At 41.4% G+C, this 25267-nt stretch overlaps 1 protein-coding gene across 4 annotated transcripts; it reads left to right on the forward strand.

Moving 5' to 3' along the window:
- Positions 1 to 7: 7 nt before the first annotated feature.
- LOC134623657 (rho guanine nucleotide exchange factor 9-like) lies at positions 8 to 25194 on the forward strand. 4 transcript variants are annotated; one of them, XM_063468687.1, is made up of 12 exons: positions 8 to 153; positions 3102 to 3281; positions 4343 to 4432; positions 5423 to 5623; positions 7622 to 7801; positions 8045 to 8277; positions 9275 to 9404; positions 10882 to 11013; positions 12923 to 13166; positions 15281 to 15349; positions 18692 to 18759; positions 19675 to 19783. In XM_063468687.1, the coding sequence occupies exons 1-12, from the start codon at positions 115 to 117 to the stop codon at positions 19678 to 19680; spliced, it is 1572 nt and encodes a 523-aa protein (XP_063324757.1). In that variant the 5' UTR covers positions 8 to 114; the 3' UTR covers positions 19681 to 19783. The 4 variants fall into 4 exon arrangements, with proteins under 4 accessions (XP_063324757.1, XP_063324753.1, XP_063324758.1 ...); XM_063468683.1 differs by lacking the exon at positions 18692 to 18759 and having other exon boundaries at positions 19675 to 25194; XM_063468688.1 differs by lacking the exon at positions 18692 to 18759 and having other exon boundaries at positions 15281 to 15372.
- Positions 25195 to 25267: the final 73 nt, after the last annotated feature.

The raw sequence follows: 25267 nt of genomic DNA on the forward strand, positions 1-25267 counted from the left end.
CCTCTTTCTGGAATACACTACCTTGTTACTTTACAGCTCAGGCTCTCGCGGAGGACCGTCACCTATTCCAAAACAGGGATTCGATTATCATGATCGTATGAACCGGACTTCTCCATGCATACACTCTCCGAACAGTTACATGCCACAAACATGGTAAGGTTGGCTAAAGGCGTATGTGTGTGTGTGTGTGTGTGTGTGTGCGTGCGTGCTTGTTCAGGGATGCTATTGGTACTTTGGTGCAGCTGTGCTAAGGCTGGATACAGAGGAGGATGTTGGAATGCAGTGGCTTTGCCAGTGCAGTGAATGCTGATGTGTTGCGCTGCAAAGATGATATAAGCAAGTGAATCTGCTTTCTATTCGTACACATTTCTGTGTCAGGCTCCATGTCTGTGCTCTGACATGTAACAGAAAGCACTGTCACATACGCCTATATAAAGGGAAAGATTCCTCTGCATTCATTTGCATTGACCCAAATACGGGTTTTGCGGTTCAGAGATATCTGCTTAGCCCTCTGATCTTTCATGTTGGAACTGCAGTGTGCCCATAATGATGACATAGGTCATGACAGCTGATAGACACACATGTAATGATGAGTATGATGAGCAAGCCCTCTCTGTGCTTGGCTCTGTGTGTTTACTGTATTATCCAGCTAGGTATGGGGCCGTGCTTAGGCGGGAACGGGGCAAGATTGATTATGTAATGCTTTTAATTTATTCAGACATGTAGAGGGAAAAAAGGATGCAATATATTGGAGAGGGCAGTACTGATCTCATTAGAGAGATGGAGGGATAAACCGAAAGAACTGAGGAGGGAGGAACACTAGCTGTGAATGGATCTCCATCCCTCTTTCCTTTGCTCTTTCTGTCTGTTGCCCGTATTACAGCAGATTGATAGGGACAAGAGAGATTGCACTTGTAGTGAATGGGGCTGAAAATGGAGTGGTGCTGGAGGGACGACGAGGGGGTGGGAGGGCAAGAAGCAAGGCTGACCTCAGTGCCAAGGCTCATCTCTTCTATGGGCTTCTTTTTATGGTGTAAGTCAAGTGGAGCTGATTTAGCTTCCACTAGTTATTCCTTCAGGTGTTTTTTTCCTAATAGATCATTTAAATTCCCTTTCCTGAACCAGCAATGATTTTTTAATGTTTTTGAGCACTACTTATTGGTCCTGTTTCCATGGCAGCGTGACACATGTTTTTGCGGTAACCCTCCTCTCTTCCTGAAGTGAAGCGCTTTGAGATATAGGCTACAGCTATTGTTACCCCAGCTACCTGTCCAAAGTGATGCCTGACTAAACAGACCCGCTTGATGGCATCTTTGATCTCCGAACTGTCTGCAGAGGCCCGTGCTGTTTTCCTTTGCATTTTTAGATTTAAATTGAAATTGCAGTTTGTGATTGATTTTAATATTTAATAGCTGAGTGATACTGCAGTTATTCGGTGGTCACTCTTTGTGTGTGACTACTCTCTCACACACGCACACGCGCCTAAATGTGGAAATATTGTGGTGCACCCTGAAATGTCCTTGCCTCATCCCATCATCTTGTCAATATCAGTGAAGCATCCTCATCTGTCACCATGACGACGGCTGTTCTTTCACTTCCAGGCATGGAAGTCCGTCCCTCCCTGTATTCACTTCTCTGCCCTGATTGGCTTATAGCCCCTGTAGCTGTCTTAGTAATCCATCAGGGTGGTGGTCTTGTCTACAGGTTGGAGGGCCCATGTAGCTGCTGAGTTTGACACACACACACACACTGTGTTGTTTCTTATAGACACACTGCACACTCACTGCATCGGCAGGAAGGTAGAAAAGCAATTTTGTGCTAGAATGAGGTAGAGGCAGGAGGGTCATTTTTGTCTTTTACAATAGGCAAAATAATCTTAGATAATTAAAGAGAAAAGAAACAATTAGCTAAACGTATAAAATGAAAGTAGCTCAATAGGATTATGCAAAGGCCTTAAGAGAAGTAAAGAACTAATTTTGTAGCCATCCCTGTGACAGCTATTTCTACAGGCCTTTGATAAGTCCTTACCTAGAGCCACAGCATCCCTTGTCAGGGTTGGTTAGCGCTGGCTGCTCTGCCCACAGCCCCAGGGACTGGATGCGTGGTTAAGCTCCGGACTGGAGAATGCTGATGAACACTACTGTGGAGAGAACAATTGGGACAAACAGTTGGATTTGTTCCACGGATGCATACACAAGTTTCATGCATACAGAGTAAAAATGTGGGGCTGCACGCGTGCATGGGTTTGCGCTTCAAAAGGTAACAGAGCTAAGTGATCAGTGTGACGGATGGTGACGCTTTAGATTGATGATTTCAGGCACTTAAGAACATGTCTTTTAATGAGAACAACCTTTAGCTTCTCCGGTTCCCCCTAAAGAATACTGATCACCTTACGATCTCTAATTGATGCACATCAAATAACTTTGCTCATGTACGTTGCACAAATTCAATCTTTATTTTTAGTGTCGCATAATGTCCACATTATTTATTCATGATTTTAAAGTCAATAGAAAAGATTTGATGAGTCATCCTTTCATGTTCGGTAGAAGACTGCTGCAGATAAAATAACAAGCCCCAGTGACAGCATGAAGGAAAGGAGATTATCCCTTCACATTTGTTTGCTCCTTAGCATTTATATTACATTAACACATGTAATTATTCTAATGTCATAATGGGCCAATTACCGTCCCTGTGTGGAGACCGGTGCTGTGCCACTGAACACAGAATGTTTCCCCACTAATGGCTCTGCCTTTTTTGTATCGTGGTTTTATTGTTGTGTTGTACTATGATCTGTGTTGGCTATTGTGCTGTTCTATTTGCTATGCAGTCCCAGAGCTGCTAGCGGGCCCTGGCTTTGAGGGCGTATGTTTAACTCCATTAGAAATCTGAGTGGGTTTAACAACAAGGACTCACACATACCGAAGCCAAAATCTGGCATATTACTGTACTGCATTCAGTTTCAGATTTGATTCATTTACCGTTTTGGATCACGTTGGATTGTGTTCTGTTGATCAATGTTTAGTGTTTACTCCTGCTTCACAGCTTCACGTGATCAGAATAATACATAAGGTATTTCTTGTCTCTCCTTCCAATTTCTACAGTTGATAAGTGGAGGTTCAATCGTCAACGCTGAGGCGGTATGGGACCATGTGACCATGGCGGACCGGGAGTTGGCGTTTAAGGCCGGCGACGTCATCAAGGTGCTGGACGCCTCCAACAAGGACTGGTGGTGGGGCCAGATTGATGAGGAGGAAGGATGGTTCCCTGCCAGCTTTGTACGGGTGAGTTAGCTGCAGCCATGGCTGGCCAGCGACCACAGACACAACAGACACCCACACACGTACACAAATGGAGGCACATGAACATATGCACCCGAGCTGATAAATAAACATACTGGAAGGTACACATGCACAATTATTCCGCCTTACACAAACACACTTTCACAAAGCACACACATTAATATGCTTGTTCCACAGTTCCACTGTTAAGTGCTGCTTTATTTTAATAATACATAACACTGAAGAGAGGAGAAAACAGCTAGCGAGGTGCCTTTATCGGATGTTCAGGGACAAGAAAACAAAGATGCTGATGAGCCCCTTTTTTTTTTTTTTTAGCGTAGCATCACCTTCAACTTCTATCCTTGAAATCCAATTAAATTTGCAACATCCTCGCATTACATCATGATTATGTAATAGCACCCATGTCTTAGTTCAGCTTAATCTAAAAACTGCACGCTGCCACTGCTTTCCCTACTACTTTTACTTCTGCTTTCTGTAATTGCACTTCTCTTGGAATGGTGAAGCGTGACTGTACAGGAAGATGTATATTCATAGTTTAACGCTGCGATATGTCTTTGAAATTTCTTTGGATGAAAGCAGAAGGCTTCTCACCTAAAGTCTTAGTCCAAGGCATATATTTGCGGCTATGATATTTGACATCACAGCAAATTTGGAAGCAAGCAGTGAGGCATGCCAGTGGAAATCCATAAAATTGTGATGCGGCAACCCTGAAATATACATTTCAGATACAGCAGGAAAAGGCTTTTATCTGAAAATTAAAAATTTGAAATGAAAAATATTTTAAAAAGACACAATTTATGATGCAAAGTTGAATATATCGTTGAACATTCCTGATGTGGTTTAGTGTCTTTATGAAGGAAGGAAGAATTAGCATCTTTGCTGCAGTTGAAGGGATCCCACAGCAGACAACCCACCCAGACACTTTCCATGGTCATTCCCACCTGTCCACCCTTCCATATTCACTCCTGAGAGGGCAGGGCAGACAGGCTGACTGACTGTCAACCAAAAAGTATCTTTCTGTTCTGTCATTCTCTCTTTCCAAGGTGGAACCCCACCCTCCTCAGCCCCAAACAAAACAGGTTTTCTATATCAACCCCATAGCAACTCCACGGTTCCAAAACACCACGTCAAAGGTGCGTTTTTTTCCCAGCTTCATCTACCCATCCAGCCTGCCCGCCCACCCGCCCGCTCCAGTCTGTCCACGCAACGTGCCCTCGACATTACCAAACATTAACGTTATCACATCATTCCTCAACGGGGTCGATAGAGAGGCAGAACTGATGAGTCAAAAGTAAAGCTAATGTGAAATGTCTCCTTAAAGGGCCATTCTAAAAAAAATTGTACAAATGTATTCATATAGAATTAGATGGATTTTGGAAAAATTACTCATGAGAATGGATCATTCTCTTCAGTACTCTTATTTACTATTGACTCTGACTATTTCTCAGTCTTAATGCTGCGCTACTAGTTCTCGTCTGCAGTCAGTGCTCTACCACCCGTCACTCTGCTTGTCTGTGGCGCTACATTTCTCATCTTGTGTTTGACATTCTACCCGTCGGTTCTTTGATGTTCTCTTGGCAAACTGTGTGTCATCAGGTGTTGGCTGCTGGGCATCTGAAACCACGCTCACTTGGCCCTTTCTATGAGCGAGAGTGGAATACACGATGTATGTGGCTCTCTATGTGTGTGCGTGAGTGTCAGTGAAATCATGAGGTGGTATTTGAGCGTATATGCATGCATATGTGTAGGGGGCAGATTTTGAGTCACACATTAAATGCCCTCAGAATATGTGCTCGGTCTCTGAGAGAGGCTGTTTTATACTCTGGAGTGTTTGGCAGTATGTTTTTTGACATGCTGGACCGAGAGAGCGACTCACTGTCCAAACTACCAGAGGACCTCTTAATGAAGCGCTGTGTTTATGTGTGGGATGTTTGGGTGTGTATGCTTTCATGTGTGACTGGTACCATATTAGGAGAGCTAATATTACTTGTTAATACTAACAATAATCATTATATATGAATATGTTGTCTAATCCTTTTTTTCCCCACCCAACCTTTAAGAAAGCTCTTTACTCATTCGAATGCATGTGGCTCTTGTGTGTGCATGAATGTATTTGTCCTCAGCTGTGGGTGAACCAGGAAGACGGTGGAGCAGAGCCAGCTGAAGGAACCAGTGAGGTACAGAACGGGCACCTGGATCCAACCAATGACTGCTTGTGTCTGGGCTCACCCCTCCAAAACCGAGACCAGATGAGGGCTAACGTTATAAATGAGATTATGAGCACAGAGAGACATTATATCAAACACCTCAAGGACATCTGTGAGGTACTAAACATTGGCACACATTCATAAATCACACATCTATATACACTACTGTTCCCGGCTTTGCTTTAATATGTCAAGTAAGAGCAGGACAGGTTATAAACTATATGGTATGAAGCTGAATTAATTAAAAAGCAGCAGTCTTTTTGATGCTACGCATCTAGTATCTTGCATAAATTCGTAACACTCCCACATTCACACTTTTATTCCAGGCATTTTTTTCCCTCTCTCGTTTGCTAAACAGGCCAAAAATAATGCTTTTTTAGCTAAATGCAAAACCGCAATATGTCAGCTGTACACAGTGGTCCCAGCAGTCCAGACTAAATTTGTCATTATATTATGAATCATCCTGAAGTGACAAGCTAAAATTCACACCTAATAAAAATAAACAAAACCCTGGCCATTTTTTATATTATTAGAATTGCAGCTCTTTAAAAATGCTCCCAAGCCAGGAATCTCAGTCTAATATATAATAAACAGACATGTATCCTCTATAAAGTGCACACATTTGAATATATTAATATCTTAATTTCTAAAATATTTGGAGCTGGTACAATTTTGCCTCTATATGCTGCATCATTTGATTTAAATGTCTTTACAACATACACTGTATACGGCCTGCTTTTCCCTGGCATGTGTCTGGTCTTTAAGCAGTGGTATCTAACTCGCTAAGTTAGATATTTGATATCACTGTTATTTACTGGCCACCACACTGATGATAAAATGCACTTGACTGATTAATCATTAGCAAGTGTGAGCACCTAACAGAAGACGTTTTGGCACTTTGCTGTTCAGGTGTGTGCTCACACAATCTTCCCAGGAGTAAATGTCCCAGCATATTCACTCCATCATCAGACTGTGTGATGCTCGTAAAACCTCCAAAAAACCCCAACGCTACATCTCAGACTCTGCAGCCCTCGGTTAGCATGTTAAAAGTTCATGACAGTACAATTAAAGAAAGACTGAACAAGTATGGCTTGTTTGCAACGTTTGCCAGGAGAAAGCCTCTTCTCTTTAAAAAGAACATGCTAGCACTGCTTATGTTTTCATAAGCATCTGAACAAACAACAAGACCTCTGGAACAGCGTCCTTTGGACAGACAAGACCAAAGTGGAGATGTTTGGCACTAATGCACAGCACACAGCAGTGCTATATGCTAGAATAAACAGTTTTGAATTTAGACGATTTCCATCACATATTTTCCAATCATCTTTCCCTAAACTTCTCTATACATGTTTGTATTTCAAGTCATATCTAGGTAAGCATCTTGTTTAAGAATAGTTGCAATAAAGCGTGAATTTTACCTCTGCACGTCTTGCTAATGTAAGCAACTTTCATCTTCCAAATATTCACGGACATGCACGGGCAAAACAGTCTAAGGATATTTCTGAGCTGAGGAACAGATTTGAACAAGCTCACTTTTAAATAATAAAAACTGAAGTTGAAGAGCTAAAAACCAGACCAAGCAATCAAAAATACAGATGTAGAATATTCTGGATTTAAAAAGCCGGTCAGTTCATTAAAGTAAGTTGCTTCGGTGTTTTAGAAAAGTTACAGAGAAGAAGAAATTTTGCACTGCTGAAGTCAAAATGATGCTAAGATTTTTTTTTTTAATTACTTATTAGATGCCTGTAATGGTTTTTATGTTTCTCAGATGTTTTAATTCATCACCAGTAAATGACTTGATTGTTGAAATGTCACATTTCTCAGATACAATAATGTGAAGTCCCTGTTGTGATTATGCATATTTGAACTGAGCCTGACTTCAAGAAACAAAACAAAAAGGATTAGCATGCATATTTCACAATGACAGCAGGGAGAATTCTGGCTATCTTATATCAGATCTGTTCCCAAAGTGCCAAAGCTTCAGGGCATTTAATTAACTACAAGCAGCCATGGCACAGTTCGAGACCTGATACTCATTTTGAAAAATGTTTGTGCTCATCTGAACAGGATCATCTGTCAAAGCCTCACTGTAGCTGTAACCGGTGTTGTTTGCAGGGCTACTTGCGCCAGTGCAGGAAGCGCGTGGACATGTTTAACGACGACCAGTTAAAGGTCATCTTTGGAAACATCGAGGACATCTACCGCTTTCAGATGGGTTTTGTCAGAGATTTGGAGAAACAGTACAACACAGAGGAACCGCACCTCTCTGAAATCGGGCCGTGCTTTTTAGAACACGTGAGTATATTTTAGACAAACTTAGACCAAAAATAAAAGAAGAAGAAGAAGAGAATAGATTTTTCTTTTATCTCGTCTCGTTATCTTGAGATAATATTTAAATTGTGGAGCTAATTAACCAGCTAACAGCATCCTAAGATAAGAAGAAATTAATGTTTTAGAAACCATAATCACTCCCCTATTTATATGATTTTTCTTTTTAATTATCCTGATGATGTCCATCTCTACTCCTTTGCACTACAGCAAGACGGTTTCTGGATTTATTCAGAATACTGCAACAACCACTTGGATGCCTGTATGGAGCTGAGCAAACTGATGAGGGATGGCAGGTACCAGCACTTCTTCGAAGCCTGTCGCCTCCTCCAGCAAATGATTGACATCGCCATAGATGGCTTCTTGCTCACGCCCGTCCAGAAAATCTGCAAATATCCACTCCAGTTGGCCGAGCTTCTTAAATACACCGCACAGGAGCACAGGTACAGTACGCCGAGGCCACGAATAACTTTTCAGCTGTTTCATTTGTTGCCCTTTCATAGAAATGCATTTGCTTCTAAAAGTGAAGTCATTACTGATGCATCATTTTGTTCCAGATGCATTGTGTTGCAATGCAGCTGTTGCAGGTGTTGGGTTTAAACCACTGAAGCGGTAATTATCCATGCATGAACTGAAGCAAATGTTGTTTTATACTCTTTTTTATTTCCTTTTTATTTTTTGAAGAAAACATCTCATTAAGAACGCTAAGTTGTCTTATATATGTATATAGAAAGAGCGAGATAACAGGTTAAATATAAATTGAGGATTTTTTCTTCGGGTGTTGGCACACACACACAGCAATCTATGTTTTTGCAGCACAGAAGCAGAGTATGTAATCTAAACATTTGCTGATGAGCTTTCATGCATTAAACGCATATGTGCGCATCCAGATGTGCAAACTCATGCGTGCAAACCCACAGAAACATGGTGTAAGTGATTCAGCATGTCTCAGCCAGCTCCAGGTCATTCACAAACCACGCGTTCTCAGCCAGAGAGGGACAGGTGCCAGCTCTGCCAGCGAGGCCTGCCAGATCGCAGTGTTTGACTGTTAGGAGCAGTGGAGAATCTGCCAGATATAGGACTCTCTCTGTCACACAAGCACACACACACACATATTATCTTCCAAAGTGAGGATTGGATCTGCAGCACATCTAAGCCAGAGGGATAAATCCAGCTCAGTTAGCAAAGACGCAGCCGGAGTTAACTGTGAATAGAGAAAGTGGCTGATTAAAAAAAATTAAATAGCAGTGTCTTTTTTCCTTTTTTTTGAGTGTGTTCCAGCAGATTTACTACTGTTACTTGAGTTTATAACCCCGCTCTTTAATAGGCTACTCTGTATCATTAACTACTACAACATTACATGCCTTTGAGTGGCCAACCACCAAGAGCTACAACACTCTTAAACACCCAAGAGTAATTATGTGTGCACTGTGTCTGTAGTGACTATCGATACGTGGCAGCAGCGCTGGCAGTAATGCGGAACGTCACCCAGCAAATCAACGAGAGGAAGAGACGGCTGGAGAATATTGACAAGATCGCCCAGTGGCAAGCCTCGGTTCTGGACTGGGAGGTATGTGTATGAATGTACCGTACTGTACAGCTTAATGTTTATGTTTTTATGTTTCCCCAAATGGTGCCATTAATTCCTAAAATGTGGGGAGTTTACACCCAAAGCATCTCAGACTAAAGAAAAGGGTCCATCAGCAACACCTATGCCTTTGTTTTCATTTTACCACCAGAAAGGGTCTTTGCACAAAAGGCAATAAAAGAATCCAGCCATGGCCAGCAGCCCATAGTAGCAATGTAAATTACATTGAATGGTTGTGATATGCTACAGTAAGCTCCCCCGCCACTGCTTTTCCCTGTGGGCTTTTCTCTAATTTTTTCGTGGCAGATTCGGGTCGAGTGAGTTTAAAATACTGAGATATTTTGGCGGCATTTTCAGAAGTTTAGTGTTAACTATGAGGTGCCAAACTGGAGCAAAAATGTTAAGAACAGCGATACAGAGAGATTAAAGCGGCTAAATTGCCCGTTAACGTGCTTATGACTGACGTGTGCGAGAAAGTGTTTGCTTTGAGAAAGGGAAACAAATGAATGCAGATGATTTGATAAAAACATTTACTTGTGCCGGTAATTTTTCATTTCTTTGCAAAAAGTGTTAAATAATAAAGAAATAATAAACAAAATAATGTCTTTATAACTACTTCAAGGCTTCCTGGTGCATTTTAGTTGACAGATGAACACCTGTTGGGAAGTTTTAGTTATACTTACAGTAACGTAGTGGCTTGACTTGAAGTTGAGTAACATCTTTCCTCTGCTCCTTTTTCATTGTTACACACATAGTCGAGACACGCTGAAACACAGAGCAGAGGAGACTAATAAGGCAGAGACTCTCACGCTGGGCTACAAAGTAATGACTGCAGTAAAGTAATGTAAATAACATAAATAAGGTAGTTTGTTTTGACTTGCTTTGCCAGCTGAACACTCTGGACTGCCATCTTATGTTTAAATGATGTGACTAGTCTCTTTTTAAATGCCTGTAGGCCGACAAGTGCTTTTTTACTAACATACCAAAAAACAGATGAGCTAGGATTGAAACACACACAGCAGGAAAGCGAGTGTTTAAAAACTGAAAAAGACACCTTGATTTTCAGAGCAGGACATAACTGTGTTGACTGATTTCCAAAGGATTAATCCAGCAGTTTACTACTGCACTTTGCAAAGTTGGGCAGCTTGTAATAAGATTTTATTTTATTTACTAGTTGGTTTCAAGATTGGTTGGTTTCAAGCACTCCCCCTTCCTACCTGGAGAGACATTTAGATGTTTCAGCCTGTAAAAAACGTTCCATAATTCTGATTTATCCCTGATGACATGATTATGACATTATCAGGTTTAATTTCCAAGACTTCTTTTTGAACCACAAAATATATTATGTAACTGTTTCCACAGGCTGAGTGCGACTAACAGTGATGAGTAAATGAATTTTTGCTGTAGCAGGAGTATTCTTTTCATTCGTTAACGCTTTAACTGTTGTGTTTATGTCTAGGGGGATGATATATTGGACAGGAGCTCAGAGCTCATCTACACTGGGGAGTTGTCATGGATCTATCAGCCGTATGGACGCAGCCAGCAGCGAGTCTTCTTCCTCTTTGATCACCAGCTGGTCCTCTGTAAGAAGGTAAGGCTTTGTCTCTCTTCAACGTCTTCCCTTTATTTAAAGACTTTATTGAGTGAAAACATGCTTAGAAGCTAAAATGTAGCCTCCGCTCGTGTTCTTGGAAGTTGCAAGATCACATGGCTGGTGACAGAGACGCTTGAAGACAATGTGAATTCTTACAACCTGAGTCAAGAGCTGAAAGCAGATTACATAATGCTGCATGAGACACACCAGCCCTCGCTGAAGATGCGTTCAAATCCTCAGTGCCTTTCACAAAATGGAGCTTTGGTAGTTTAGGCTCTAATGCACCAAGGCTGTGCTCGCCTGTCAGACGAATGTTCACGCCTGGATAGACTCAATACACGCACAGAGATACAGACACAAATGCAGGCAGACACTTAGACACAAACACACACAGAGGCTGAAAAACTGCATCACGAACACACACGCGTGGAAACAGAGGAACAATAGTTTTATCACTACACAGACAAACACACACACAGAACAAAAAAACAAAGACTTGGAGTTATATTGTCTTTCCACGCACACACACAGCCTCCCCTGACTTGTCACATTTGAACATCTCTGGCACCAGAAATGAACTCAGGTATGTCCTCAGACCTCTCTGTGTGCCTGCTGTTCTGGTCCACTAACAAAAATCCGCTCCGAGTCATTCTAAATTATAAATTCCAGTCTTTGTTTTTATTCTTGCTTATCCAGCATCCTCAGTGCTACATATGTATCGGCTCCTGAGAGCCCTCGGGACGCGTGAGGAGCACATTACATGTTGCCTGCCTTCTTTTCCTCTCATCTCTTCCTTATCAGCACAAAGATGCACATTTGCCTCTGCATGCTTATTAAAAGACGCCCGATCCTTTCTTTGTACCTTCGTCGACCTCGCAGCGTAACGGGATGTTCATTTCCTCCTGAGGGAGGGGTCGCGGCGAAGAATTTTTCATGTGGCCATCTTGTTCCTGCAAATGATGAAAGTTAGAAGGGTTACAGTTATTGTTGCTGTGTGTACTCGTGGAGAGCTGAAATGCAGAGCAATAACAATGTCAGTCAATACTCATTCATTAGTTGTGTTTGTGTCTTTTGCAGTATGTGTTTTATAGCTGCTGGTGTGTTGGGCTCAGGTACTCAAAAATCATGTTGCTCAGAAATTAATAGATAGAAAGTTGAAATTTCAGAACATACATTTTGAACCTTTAACTGAAATTTCTTCTTACTAAAAAGGACGTATTCCATGACCTGACATACACCAAAAATTTTCACAATTTACAACAGAATTTTCAGTTTTACACAGTAAAAAAAAGAAGAAGATATTTTCTATGAATTCACATGAGGTGTATTTTTTAAATTTCAGGTTCTTTTATTTCTTTATTTCCTTTACAGTGTAAACCCAAAGGGCCATCTGAAACATTTCTGATTCAATAAAATGGCTTTTCTTTTAATGCGAAAAAACTGAGAGATATTGCTAAAATTGCGCCTTTTCATCTTAAGATAGCTCAGGAATTACTTTTGTAGTTGAACGTCTTCATGTGCTTAGTAAATGGACATTTTTTAAAACGTTATTAGGCACTGTTATCAGGCGTTATTAGGCACCTTCACTGATGTGGCCCATTTAATATGAAATTACGCTGGATGTGCCCCGTGATGTTAAATGAGTTTGAGACCCCTGCTATACAAAGATTCGATTCATGGCAGTGTCATTTTACACTCATTCATCTGGTTTTAGTGGTGTATCTGATAATCTAGTGCCATGCGTCCTTTTTTGTGATATTAGGCAAAGAGCTGAAAAATGGGGCTGTTTTCTGTGGCGTGTGAGTGAAAGGTGTCGTGTAAGGCAGACTCTCGAGATACCGTGTTTGTTGGCACCTCTAAGATTCAGCACACACACAATGACAAAAATCTATCTGCTCTTCACCAGGATCTGATACGCCGGGACATCCTGTACTATAAGGGCCGCATTGACATGGATCGCTACGAGGTGCGGGACACTATAGACGGGCGTGACGAAGACTTCAACGTTAGTGTGAAGAATGCCTTTAAATTGTGCAACAAAGACAGCGAGGAGATCCACATCTTCCTGGCCAAGAAGCCAGAGGAGAAGATCCGCTGGCTCAGGGCCTTCGCCGAGGAGAGGAAGATGGTGCAGGAGGATGAGAAAATCGGTTAGTCACACTCCGCTCTACACCTCCCTGTTTGAAAACTATTAGTTTTGTTCACAAAATGCTGGAACTTCAGTTTATTCTTTTGTATATTTATCACATTTACATAGATGAGATCGTCAAACACATTTTAATATTTTACTAAGAAAACCTGAGTAAATCCAAAATGCAGTTTTTAAATGGTGATTTCATTCATTAAGGGAAAAAAGCTATGCCAGTCTACCTGGCCCTGTGTGAGAAAGTAATTACAAAGCCATTTCTAAGGCTTTGGGACTCCAGCGAACCATGGTGAGAGCTAATATTCAGAAAGCGGTGACAGTGGTGAACCTTCCCAGGAGTGACTGGCCTACCAAAATTACTCCAAGGACGCATTAGTGGCTCATCCAGGAGGTCACAACAGAACCCAGAACAACATCAACAAGAACTGCAGGCCTCAGTCGTCTCAGTTAAGGGCAGCATTCATGATTCAACAATAAGGAAGAGGCTGGGCAAAATGTTCCAAGGCTGTGCCACTGCTGACCAAAAAGATCACAAAATCTTCTGTTGCATTTGCCAGAAACCATCTTGATGATCCATAAAACTGGGAAATATCTTCAAAAGCTGAACTTTTTGGAAAGTTTGAGCCCCATTGCATCTGGCAAGGAGCTAACAAGGACATCGTACCAACAGTCAAACATGGTGGTGGTAGTGTGATGGTCTGGAGCTGCTTTGCTGCTTCAGGACCTGAATGACTTGCCATAATTGATGAAACCATAAATTCTTCTCTCTACCAGAAAATCCTGAAGGAGAATGTCTGGCCATCAGTTCATGCCCTGAAGCTCAATAGCACTTAAGCTATGCACCAGGACAATGATCCAAAAACACACCAGCAGGTCCACTTCTGAAAACACAAAAATTAAGGTTGTGGAGTGGCCTAATCACTTCAGCCCGATTGAGATGCTTTGGCATGACCTTAATCAGGCCCTTCATGCTTGAAACCCTCCCCTGTGGCTGGATTAAAACACTTTTGCAAAGAAGAATGGGCCAAAATTCCTCCACAGTGATGTGAAAGAGTCATTACCAGTTATTGCAAGCACGTTATTACAGTTCTTGCTGCCAAGGGTCACACAGCCAGTTATTAGGTTTAGGGGGAACTACTTTTTCACACAGGGCCAGGTAGGCTTTCGATAGCTTTTTCCCTTAATAGATGAAATGCTCATTTAAACATTGCATTTGGTATTTACTCTGGTTATTTTTGTCTAATATTAAAATTTTCCTGATTATCTGAAACATTTAAGTGTGACAAATATGCAAAAAGAATAATAAAAGAAATAAGAAAGGGGCAAATACTTTGTTGGAATTCACTGCAAAAAACATGAGCTAATATCAAAGGGACAGTTCACCCAAAAAGTTGCATTTTTTCTTCCTCGGCCATTTATCCATTTAGATCGTTTCAGTGCAAGTTGTCTAATTTTAAAAATACAAGTTTTAGAACTATCTGCCTTCCCTTGAATTGAATGGAGATGCAGGTAATCAAAGCTTTACAAAACAATTTTTGGAAACATTGCAGCAGCGCCCCTTCCTAGAAATCATGAACTGCATAGCCCGCAATGTCAACAAACCTTGTTGTCAGCAGTTTCATGTGCGACCTGTTCTTTCCAACCAAAAGGAGCGTGGTTGTACCTAACGTTACAGATCAGCAGATGCAGACATCAGTGTTGTTTTCTTGTCACAAGCATGAGCCTCTTGTGATGGTTAAAGGGCCATTGCTGTCTGCAGGGTGATGCAGCTTTTTTATCTCTGAGGTTTGTAGATTTTGAATCTGAAAGACCAAAGTGATAATTGGGCTTTTTCTCCGGCTGGCTGGGCTGTGCTCAAAATGTAGCAGAAGGTGATAAACTACAAAGTGTTTTTCAGACTGGGCAGGATTTTGTTTATTGCTGGGACTCGTTCAAAAAGGCTAGAACTGAATGATGCTTCCTCTAGTTTCCACATACAGTAAAATTAGCTCTCAGGAGGTCCGTGAATTCCAAATTAAAGAAGCTTTACTGTATTTTAAAGTTATTTAAATAAAACTTTTTTAATCTGCAGACCCTGTGTGAAACTTCTCTCTAGCACATAACGCTGTTGTCTTTTAGGTTTTGAGATCTCTGAGTACCAGAAGCGACAGGCAGCCATGACAGTGAGAAAAGTGACCAAACAGAAAGGTGAGGCAACAAGAAGATATCAGGTGATTTCCCTTTTTTTTTTTTCTTCGCTGGTGTGCTCTGTCTTCTCATCGCTGTTTACTCTTCCCTTTACCTGCTCTGTTTTTTTGCTTTCTACACCTTTTTTGACACACTTTGTTTATGGATGGACCTAGACTAGCCTTGTAAGTCTAAATAAGCTAGAAAAGTCACGAGCGTTCACGTGTTCTCGCTATATTACTTCAGATGTATCTCCTTTTAAGTTAAATGTCTGTCAGCCCATACATGAGACGACGTTGAAGATATGACCTGATATGAGTTGTAAAGCAGCTGTTAAGCATCAATGAAAAGACAGAGGGCTGTTTGCATGAAGTATTGAGTTTAAAGGAGGATGCCGGTGTTCATGACATGTGGGTCCTGTGTCACGCTTGCCTTGAAAGTGATTTAAAACATCACACAGAGCTTGAATTTTTCTTCTCTTACTGAGGAAAGGCCTCTTCCCACTGCACGTTTCCCAGAAGGTGCTGAAAAACGTTTTATCACTTGTGATTCTAATGCTGAAACACCCAACACCCTGTTTTAGATTTAAACAAACTGCTTAGTTTCTGAGCCAACTACTGTTTTGTGTATTTTTATTCAATGCAGACTTCTTAAAATTAATTTTATTTATTTGTTTATTCAAATAGGCGCTACATAGCATGAACCATGTCGCGCAGCACAGCGTGAGCTAATAAGTTAATTTGCAATGCCAAGTATAGTATATAAGAACTTCAGGACTCAGGAGCATAGCAAAGCACACACTGTAGTACAGTGAAGTGCCATATGACAGGGATCCGATTATTCGGGAACAGCAGGATTGATCCCTCTTTGAAGGAAAAGTGATCCTAATCCGGATCCAGTTTGAGTCCCCTTATATGAAATTCCACATCTTGAAACCTCTTTTTTACAGTTGGGGATATAGACTATATTGCCAAAAGTATTCACTCGTCTGTCTTCACACGCATATGAACATGAGTGACATCCCATTCTTAATCTGTGGAGTTTAATGTCGGTCCAACGTTAGCAGTTTTAACAGCTGGGAGGGCTTTCCACAAGGTTTAGAAATGTTTCTAGGAACTTTTGACCATTTTTCCAGGAGCTCATTTGTGAGGTTGGATAAAAAGGCCTCCACCCTAATTCATCCCAAAGATGTTCTGTCAAGTTGAGATCGGGACTCTGTGCAGGCCAGTCAAGTTCTTCCACACAAACTCGCTCATCCTTGTCTTTATGGACCTTACTTTGTTCACTGGTGCACAATCATGTTGGACTGTGTTAAGGGTTCCTAAGGGTTCAAGCCCAACTCCTGAAAAACAACCCCACACCACAATATCACGCCCACCAAACTTTATACATGGCACAAAGCAGTCAGACATGCACTGTTCTCCTGGCAACCACCAAACCCAGACTCGTCCATCGGATTGCCAGACCAAGAAGCGTGATTTGTCTCTCCAGAGAACTGATCGAGCTCTCTAGAGTCCAGTGGTGGTGTGCTTTACACCACTGCATGTGACGCACTGATCTTGATCTGAAGGCCACATGAACTTTGGAGGTCTGTAGCGAATAACTCTGCAGAAAGTTGGCGACTTCTACCCATTCTGCACATCAACATCAAGTGACCCCGCTCTGTGATCTTACGTGGCCTACTACTTCGCTTCCACTTTGTCATAATAACACAAACAGTTAACTGTGGAATATTTAGAAATGGGGAAATTTCACGATTGAACTTGTTGCACAGGTGGCATCCTATCATGGTACCACGGTGGAATTCACCGAGCTCCTGAGAGCGTCCCATTCTTTCACAAATATTTGTAGAAGCAGTCTGCACGCTTAGGTGCTGGATTTTATACACCTGTGACCATGAACGTGATTGGAACACCTTAGTTCAATGATCTGGATGGGTGAGTGAATACTTTTGGCAATATAGTGTATATACCCGGCCTCACCAATCCTACTAGATGCTTCACATGTTGCTGATCCCAAAGCTCATACTGGAACTACAAGGGCAACCTGATTACGTAAGCATTTATGTATGAGTAAAAGTATCATTAGAAAATCTAATAAAATGATCAAAACTTAGCTTATTTAATTTCTTTTGTTTAATAGGGTGAGCTTCCCTACTTCCTATCCACACTTTTATATCATCACAGGGGGACTTGATTGCAGTAGATGCTGCATGTGACCAAGAGGTTATACAATAGCTTAAATGTGCAAAGCCTACAGAGCGTAGCATTGGAATAGCAGACATTCTCATTGGGTATTCATAGTTATACAAAATGTAATGAGAAGAATCATCAGAATTGTTTTTTTAAGGAATGGACACACAAGCTTGCGGTGAATTTTAAAATACATGGCTTAATTTAAAGTTTTTGCATATAAAACTTGTTTTGTTCCCCAGACACAATACATATGTGTGTAAATTAGTCAAACTCATCCCATTCTTTAGCATGTCTGGAGTCACTGCAGCCTCTGCTGTTGTTACAGTGCCTACTGACAACCACGTGAGACTCATGAATCTCCTCCTTCTAAAAGTACATGTTTTGATAGTTAGCGGTGAACGACTAAAGCATTTTGAAATCATATGATTTTTTTTGATTCATCCTATATTTACCTAAAGGATTGTTGAAATGCAAACAGTGACATCCCATTGATTTTAATGATCAGACATGATTGTCTGTCTCATGCAATTTTATAAGACAAATGCTGCATTCAGTGGGAATTGGCCATGAGAGTGGTTGTTGGTGCTTCTGGTGCAACCAGAAACAAAACAAAAGCTGTTTTGGTGAACACTGAACGCTGTGATATCTCGTAACATGTTCCACAGTTGGTCATGATTTATAATAAAATAGGAAGATTATGCCCTTTCTTCTAATTTACAGATTGAAAGTGTTCTGTTTTAATGCTACATATGTGACATTAAAAATCTATGACACATGTGTGGTATCAAAAACTGCATAGAGACCTACACTTACCACTTATCTCGGTAAAAGAAGGAAGACGTCGAACAAGTTATTCAGAATGATAATTTCCGATGAAGCATCGGCGACAAAGCACCCACATGTCCGAACTGCCGGTATCATCCTTTACTATTTAGCCATTTTAGTGCTAGGCTAGATGTTTGTACATTTACCATTACTGATGTTCTTGCCAGTTTCACAATAAGCATGACCATCCATTAAGGTATTAATGAACTAATGACCACTGCTGGAATGTTCTCTCTGACATTAGGAACCCAGTAGATGTCTGTCAGAAGTAAATGTTGTCTGTTTCTAAGTGCTGTATGTGTACATTGGCTGGCACAAGGTGAAGTACTCTCTTGAATTTCAGATTCATTTATAGATTTCATCTTGAGAAAGAGGGCCATGTTGTATGGACATGGTTTGAAAATGATAAAGGTATATGCATTAGAGTTCTCCTTAGAGCTAGCACAATAAGATGCCATGGCAACTGCTAAGCAGCATTGGGAGGTGTTGTGTCTAACGTTGGCATTGGAGCATGCGGTCACTGTCCAATCTGTTTACAAGCATAATGCTGTCTATAAACAGATAAACAGGTTCCACTAACACAAAGAGATCGAACCCTTCTAACTGCTAAAACAGCGTCTGGCCAAAAACAAAAGACACTGTTTCTCATCTTCTCATATTCTTTTCCTAAGATGCCATGGCAACTTTTGAATATTCATCTCCAAATATTGATTGTATTTAATAATGACAGTAGCATAGTTGTGATGCTTGTAGACTGTAGCTCGACGACATTGTAGACTGTAGTTAAATGCATATTAACAGCTTTCTGTTGGCTCTATTTTCGCCACTCTTGTGTTCTCAAGTGTCGAGGGTGCTATTCAAACAAACGTGCTGTTAACAAACATGGTGGAACAGCGCCCCTTTGTCCAAATGCTCGATTTCATCGGCGTATCAGTTGTAATCTGCTGCTTCTCTTGTTTGCCCGCCACAGAGTTTGATTGAATAGCATCCTTAGTCTCCCTTGTGTCATTGCTAGAGCTGAATCTCCCAATTCAGCTTTCATCATATATTCATCATATTTTCGGGATTAATATGCAGGAATGTTAACAGTGAAGGCCCATTTTGTATGTCTATGTGCCTGTTTTTTGTGGAAGCATGACTTGATGTTGTGTTGTTGTGCCTGTTCCAGATGCAGTACTGATAACGTTTCCTCTTTGCTATCTACCTCCCTCCTTCTTCTTTTTTTCTCTTTTGCTTTGTGCCCTGCACTGCCTCCTTGTCCCCTCTCCCTCCCCCACAAAACCTTCTTGCTCTTTTTTTATTTTTTTTTGGCGCCTGCCTTCCCAGGTGTAAACAGGTGCACGCCCCCTTCATACCCGCCCCCACAGGACCCCCTCAGTGTGGGGCAGTATGAGGTAACGGAGGACATGGCACAAGGAGAGGTTTTTGAATTCAGTCAATCCAAAAGAGGCCAGGCTCCTTTCTGGCAGAATTTTAGTAGATTAGCTCCATTTAAGAAATAGAGATACACAGACTCTTCCGATGGACCAGCTATTTTTCTTAGAAGCACTAAACACTGGATGATCATGTCCCCCCTCCCCCCCATGATGAAGAAAAATACAAAAAAAACCCACACAAACACGAGACTTTGAAGTTAAGGACCAATGTTAATATAGAGTGTGATTGGAAGCTGCGAGAGGACTGAAGACTTGGATTTAAAACAAAGAAAAAACGTATAAAAAAATAAACACAACTTTACAGTTCATATATGTTAGTAACATTCTTAGTTATCATGCTTCTCCGGCTGAGTCAACTGTCACGAACTCTTCCCCCCTTTCTGGATAATCACGCCATCTGAATGTCCTGAAGTCATCGAGATTGTTACATGAGTTCATTTTCAATCCATCTTCTGGAAAGAAACACGAGGCCAAGCCAAGTCATTCCCAGTAGTATGATTGTGACCAAAACAAAAAAACAACAAAAAAAAGCTGAGATCTTGCTGTGCTGCTATGTGAGATTGTTTGATGCATTCTTCTGAATGTGAGACGACAACCTCAGCCGATCGCCGCGGCCTGTGAAGGACCTGCCAAGCTCGGCTGTCAGCCTCACCTCTCAGTTAGCTCCATCCTGCCACTGATCACGCACCCATCAAGCCATCTCTGCGCTGCTGATGTCTGCGTCTGGACCTCCTCCTCGCACTCAGAGCTTCATTCTCTTCTCTGTAGCAGCTTGCATATAATAGCCCCCCCTCTCTCTTTCTTTTCACAGTCTGACATTAGGTGTTCCCTTCCTTCTCCACATCCCACTCGTCCTCTCTATCTCTCCATCCACCTGCTCTGCCTCTGTGAGTCAGTGGCTCTCAGAGGAAGACTTTCACTCTTTTGGAAACCTGCCATTGGCCATGATGTGATGATGGGTCAGGGAACAAATCAATAGGCGGAACATCAATAGTATATTTACATCCGTTCACCAACCACTCGTGACAGGGTATTCATGTCTGATCGCGCTGAGGGGGTGTGTGCGCGCGCTGGATTTGGCGGTGAGCTTAGATGAAGCAGCTGGGAGCAGGAGATAGGCCGGCTACGGTCCGCCTGCCTTGTGCCACAGCCCCTCTCCCACCCCGCCCTCCCTAGAGACCACCCCTGTAGCACTGTGCTGGCACCTGGGTGGAAAAGAGAAAAAAAAGCACAGCCTACCTCCAGAAAACTAGCGGTAAAAGTGAAGTTGTGATGCATTGGCCAAAAGAATAACATGTCAGCTGTCAAAGAAAAGACTTCGGTTAATTGTTTTGTGTCACTCCCACTGTAAAAAAGCACAGCACGTACTCCCGTTTTGAGTATGAGCAATACAAATATCAACACGTCAGTGTGACCAATAAGTAAGAAGCCCATCCAGTATTCAAGGGGGTGGGGGTGTCTAAAAAAGTGATAATGATTTGTGAAGTGGACCAAAACTAACTGGGGAAACAAAAAAGTCCACTGCAGCAGTGCAAGCCGATGCCATATACGGAGGTAGAAAGGCGAATTTAATCTGTAGCATGCAGGTTTCCTCTGACACATTCATACATCTCTATAGACTCCAGCTCCAAACCTCTGCTTTCTGCCTCACCCCTCCTCACGTTGCCCCCCTCCCCTCAGATCTGGCAGTTAGCTCCAGCTCTGCTTAAGTGATTTCCAAAGGACTGTGGCGTGATCAGATTGGTTTTGTTTAATCAACAAAAAAGTGCGTGAAGCCGTGGTCTGCGAGAGATCCTAGCATTATAGAGTCCTTCAGCAGTAAAAGAGAAGATCTGAGGAAGTGAAGAGGAAAATTTTACATGCATCGTGAAGACGTATTCTTTTTTTCCCACACTTGGAATGTAAGTGAAACATCTGTCCACGGTTTGTGACCACGTTTTGACCTCAGACACAGGAGTACATTTTGTGTTGAATTATATCACCAGATGGACAGTACATATACAGTTTGACAATTTGTGCAATGTGATATATCATTCTATATCTATCACTATTCACTACAGCGTGATATGAAAGAGTTATATTGTTCTATGTCATTTGTTTGCCTTCTTATAGGCCTTATAACCTGTTGGAGAAAAAACAGACCTTACAATTGCTTTGTATGTTGTAATTTATGTTTTGTTTCAGTAAAGGAAGTTGAGAAATGGGTGAGTTGGCTGCTGGTGTCTGTAGAGATGGCTCCCAGTGAGATTGTTTTGGAAGATAGTTCTCCTGGCTGGTACGGCAAAAAAAGATATGGTTCCTAGGCTATCGTAACCTCAGGTCCCTTGCTATGGCCCGCCCTGCCAACCCTCCTTGCTCCCTCCAACTCCCTACTTAACACTACCACCAGTACCAACATACAGATACAAGCATGCAGGCAAACACACACACACACTCAAACACACACACTAATAATCATGCTTACTTGCTGGCCCGTTCTGCTGCGGAGAGGAGAGATGCTATCTAACAGTGCCTTCCAGCATTCCACTAGTGATTATCTATTCAGTTTCACAGGCAGATTTGAATTAGTCATGTATTTTCCCTTCAGTGCATCTCTCACTCTCTCTTCCGTTCTGTTCCCACAACCCCCGCCCCTTCCCTCATGCACACTGGGAATTCCTCGTTCCCCAGTGCACGAGAGCCGCTCGGACAGAAACTTAGGCTACGTTCACACTGCAGGTCTTAATGCTCAATTCCGATTTTTTGATCAAATCCGATTTTTTTGTCTGCTCGTTCACACTGCAAATAAAATGTGACAGCAAACGCGCTCTAGTGTGAACCCTCAAAGCGGCCCGCATGCGCAAAAGAAGACGTCACACACAACGCGCTCTGTTTAGACCCAGACCAAACAATATTGTTTGACTGTTTCAGACTTTACACTTCCCAATTTTGCTTTAAGTTATAAAGTTATTTTGTTATTTACATATGGCCTAATAATGATCCTTATTGCTGTTTTAGAGAGGAGCGGTGCTTCAAAGGATAGTTGCAGATTTCTGTCAGAATCTGCAGATTATAAAGTACAAATAAAATGTTCACGTTTCTCCAACGTTGTCTTCCCAACATTTTCACTGACATCTACACTGGATGGCCAGGAAGCGTTCGCGATGTCTTCTCGGGCGCTTCTCCGGCGCTGATAATTGGTGTCTGTCTTGTGTTAGTGACATAAAAGACGGATTTAATGCGACATGACCATTTAATTAATGACCATTCAGCAGTCGCTTTTTAAAACATCAGATATGTATCGGATTCAGTACCACATACGAAAGTGACCCAGATCGGATTTGAAAATATCGGATTTGTGCTGATCGGATATGGGTCGCATAGGGTCAAAAAAGTCGGATTTGATGCGCTTTAGCCTGCAGTATGAACGTAGCCTTAGAGGTCAGGCCACTTTTTCCATATAAGTAGATACTGTGCTGTTTGATTGAGACCCATTTAAAAATTGAAAGACGACTCATTTTCATATATTATCGCACATTTACATAGGAGCAGTTTTATTGCACATTAGAAATTAATTCCAATTTCAGATGTTTAGAAGCATCGACTTCTTTTATTGTGTATTTAACACGCTGAAAAACAGTTTAATTTGAATATATAGTAGGAAGCAGATTTCCATTAGTCAACTTAGGTTCGCGTGTCGATCTATATTATTAAAAGTGAGTTATGAATCAAGAGTCATCTATTTTACCTTTAGCAGCTACACACTGTAAATACTGTAAAAAGAACAGATCATATATTTGGATATCGGTATTTTGCGTTGGAGACGAATGTTGTTCCAGTTCTAGCGTGCGGTAGATCTCAGTACCAGGTAATTGCATGCTTGTGGCATCCAATATTTTGCATGAGACTTAAGGCAACACTTAACGAGATCATTTAGTTTTGTTTAACTTCCAGTTGAATCTTCTTTTTTCTTTTTTTCCCCGGCAACACGGAACCATTCATTTGTGTGTACCCATACCATCTCACTAAAGGGAGTTCTTTTCTCTGTCCACCTGTCTCCTGCTCACTTGGTATTACAGGTTGTAGCTTCTGTTTTTTGTATTACTATTATTAATATTATTATTATTTATTGACACATAAAAGGGGAACATCTTTTCTTGAATTAAACACTGAACTGCTGATAGGGAAAATCAAAGGCACTGATGTTCTCTTAGCCCAGATATGATGGGTACTATAAACTCTAGCATCATTTTAAACCCACACTGCTATGCTACAGACTGCTGGTTAATATTTTTTTCCTAAATATATGACTTTTTTTGGTTTGTTTTATTTTTTTGTGGAATGCCATTATGTGCAGAGGCAAAACGGGTAATCATTTTTCTACGACAACAGTGAACCAAATATGAGTTAGCACTGATCTTGGGTGTTTGTGTATAGATTTAGAGCTGAATAAATTCGAAACCTCTTGGGACGGGCTAAAAAAAACATAATCCTGAAGAGACACACACACAGTATTTCATAGCTGTTCATATCACACTCTTGTTCCTTTTAAGTACAATGACTTGGCATTACAAAGCAGTTCCTCGCTTGTATTTATTGACAGCAGTATTAAACAGTACCATTTTGGCCACATGGTTTCAATGATGTATATACGCTGGTTTGAGTTTTCTTATAAAGCTATCAATCTGACCTTGTGCTCCGAGCTGAGAGGATAGCCTTCTGTGCAAATTTATTTCTGTTTTTTCGCTTTCTCTTTCCAGTCATATAACCAAGGCAGCCAAGTTAGTTGAATGCATCAGAAGTTGCACAGATTTATGTAATTCCTTCTAGTCCAGGGTGAGCCAGTAGGCGCGTTCACTCACAGTTAGCATAGCAACATCTTCAGTAGGAACTCCTTGGAGTCGGTTATGCAGTCCCGTGCTGTTCCAGAATAGTCAGGGTAAAAGTCTTCAATGAGCCATATGCCGATGTTGGTGTTCAATGGCAACAAACAGAAGACTGACATCCCACATTTGGACACTATTCATTGTATATTACCATCTGGTTTCAGGGTTTGGTTTGGGAGGGGGGGTGTCTGGATTTTTTTTCAAGTGAAAAATGTACTCACAGAATCCATATCCTTTGTCATCATATGCAAACATTTGTCATTTTCTTTCTTGCTGGCTTTTGAGTTTGATTATTTGTTGTAGAGATGAAAAACCTGAAAAATAATGCCTATTCAATCCAGAAACTGTGAATGGGAGAGTGGAAATGTCAACTGTATGTACATTATATGTTTTGATGTAATCAGAAGCACTGGGAATATGTTGTACTTTGCTGTAAAAAAAAATCAATCCATATCTGATATAGCTGTACTTTTTGTTGAAAATAAAACTACAGAACTGCGGGGGGGAGGGTTCGAGGCATCAGTCTGTGAGTGAGAGCATTGTGCTGGCCTTCCTGTCGTGTGACATCATCTCCTGTTTGTTTGTAGGGCCCATTCCTAACAGCTGACACATTAACTC

The sequence above is a fragment of the Pelmatolapia mariae genome, unplaced genomic scaffold (genome assembly GCF_036321145.2).
Source record: "Pelmatolapia mariae isolate MD_Pm_ZW unplaced genomic scaffold, Pm_UMD_F_2 NODE_ptg000814l+_length_37918_cov_1, whole genome shotgun sequence".
Classification (NCBI taxonomy): Eukaryota; Metazoa; Chordata; class Actinopteri; order Cichliformes; family Cichlidae; genus Pelmatolapia; species Pelmatolapia mariae.

Bases quoted from the DNA above. Each gene is read 5' to 3' on its own strand.
- LOC134623657 (XM_063468683.1), top strand. From the start codon at position 115: ATGCATACACTCTCCGAACAGTTACATGCCACAAACATG. The intron at 5,624-7,621 runs GTACTAAACATT...TGTTGTTTGCAG, and splicing joins ACCTCAAGGACATCTGTGAG to GGCTACTTGCGCCAGTGCAG. The intron at 13,167-15,280 runs GTTAGTCACACT...GTTGTCTTTTAG, and splicing joins GCAGGAGGATGAGAAAATCG to GTTTTGAGATCTCTGAGTAC.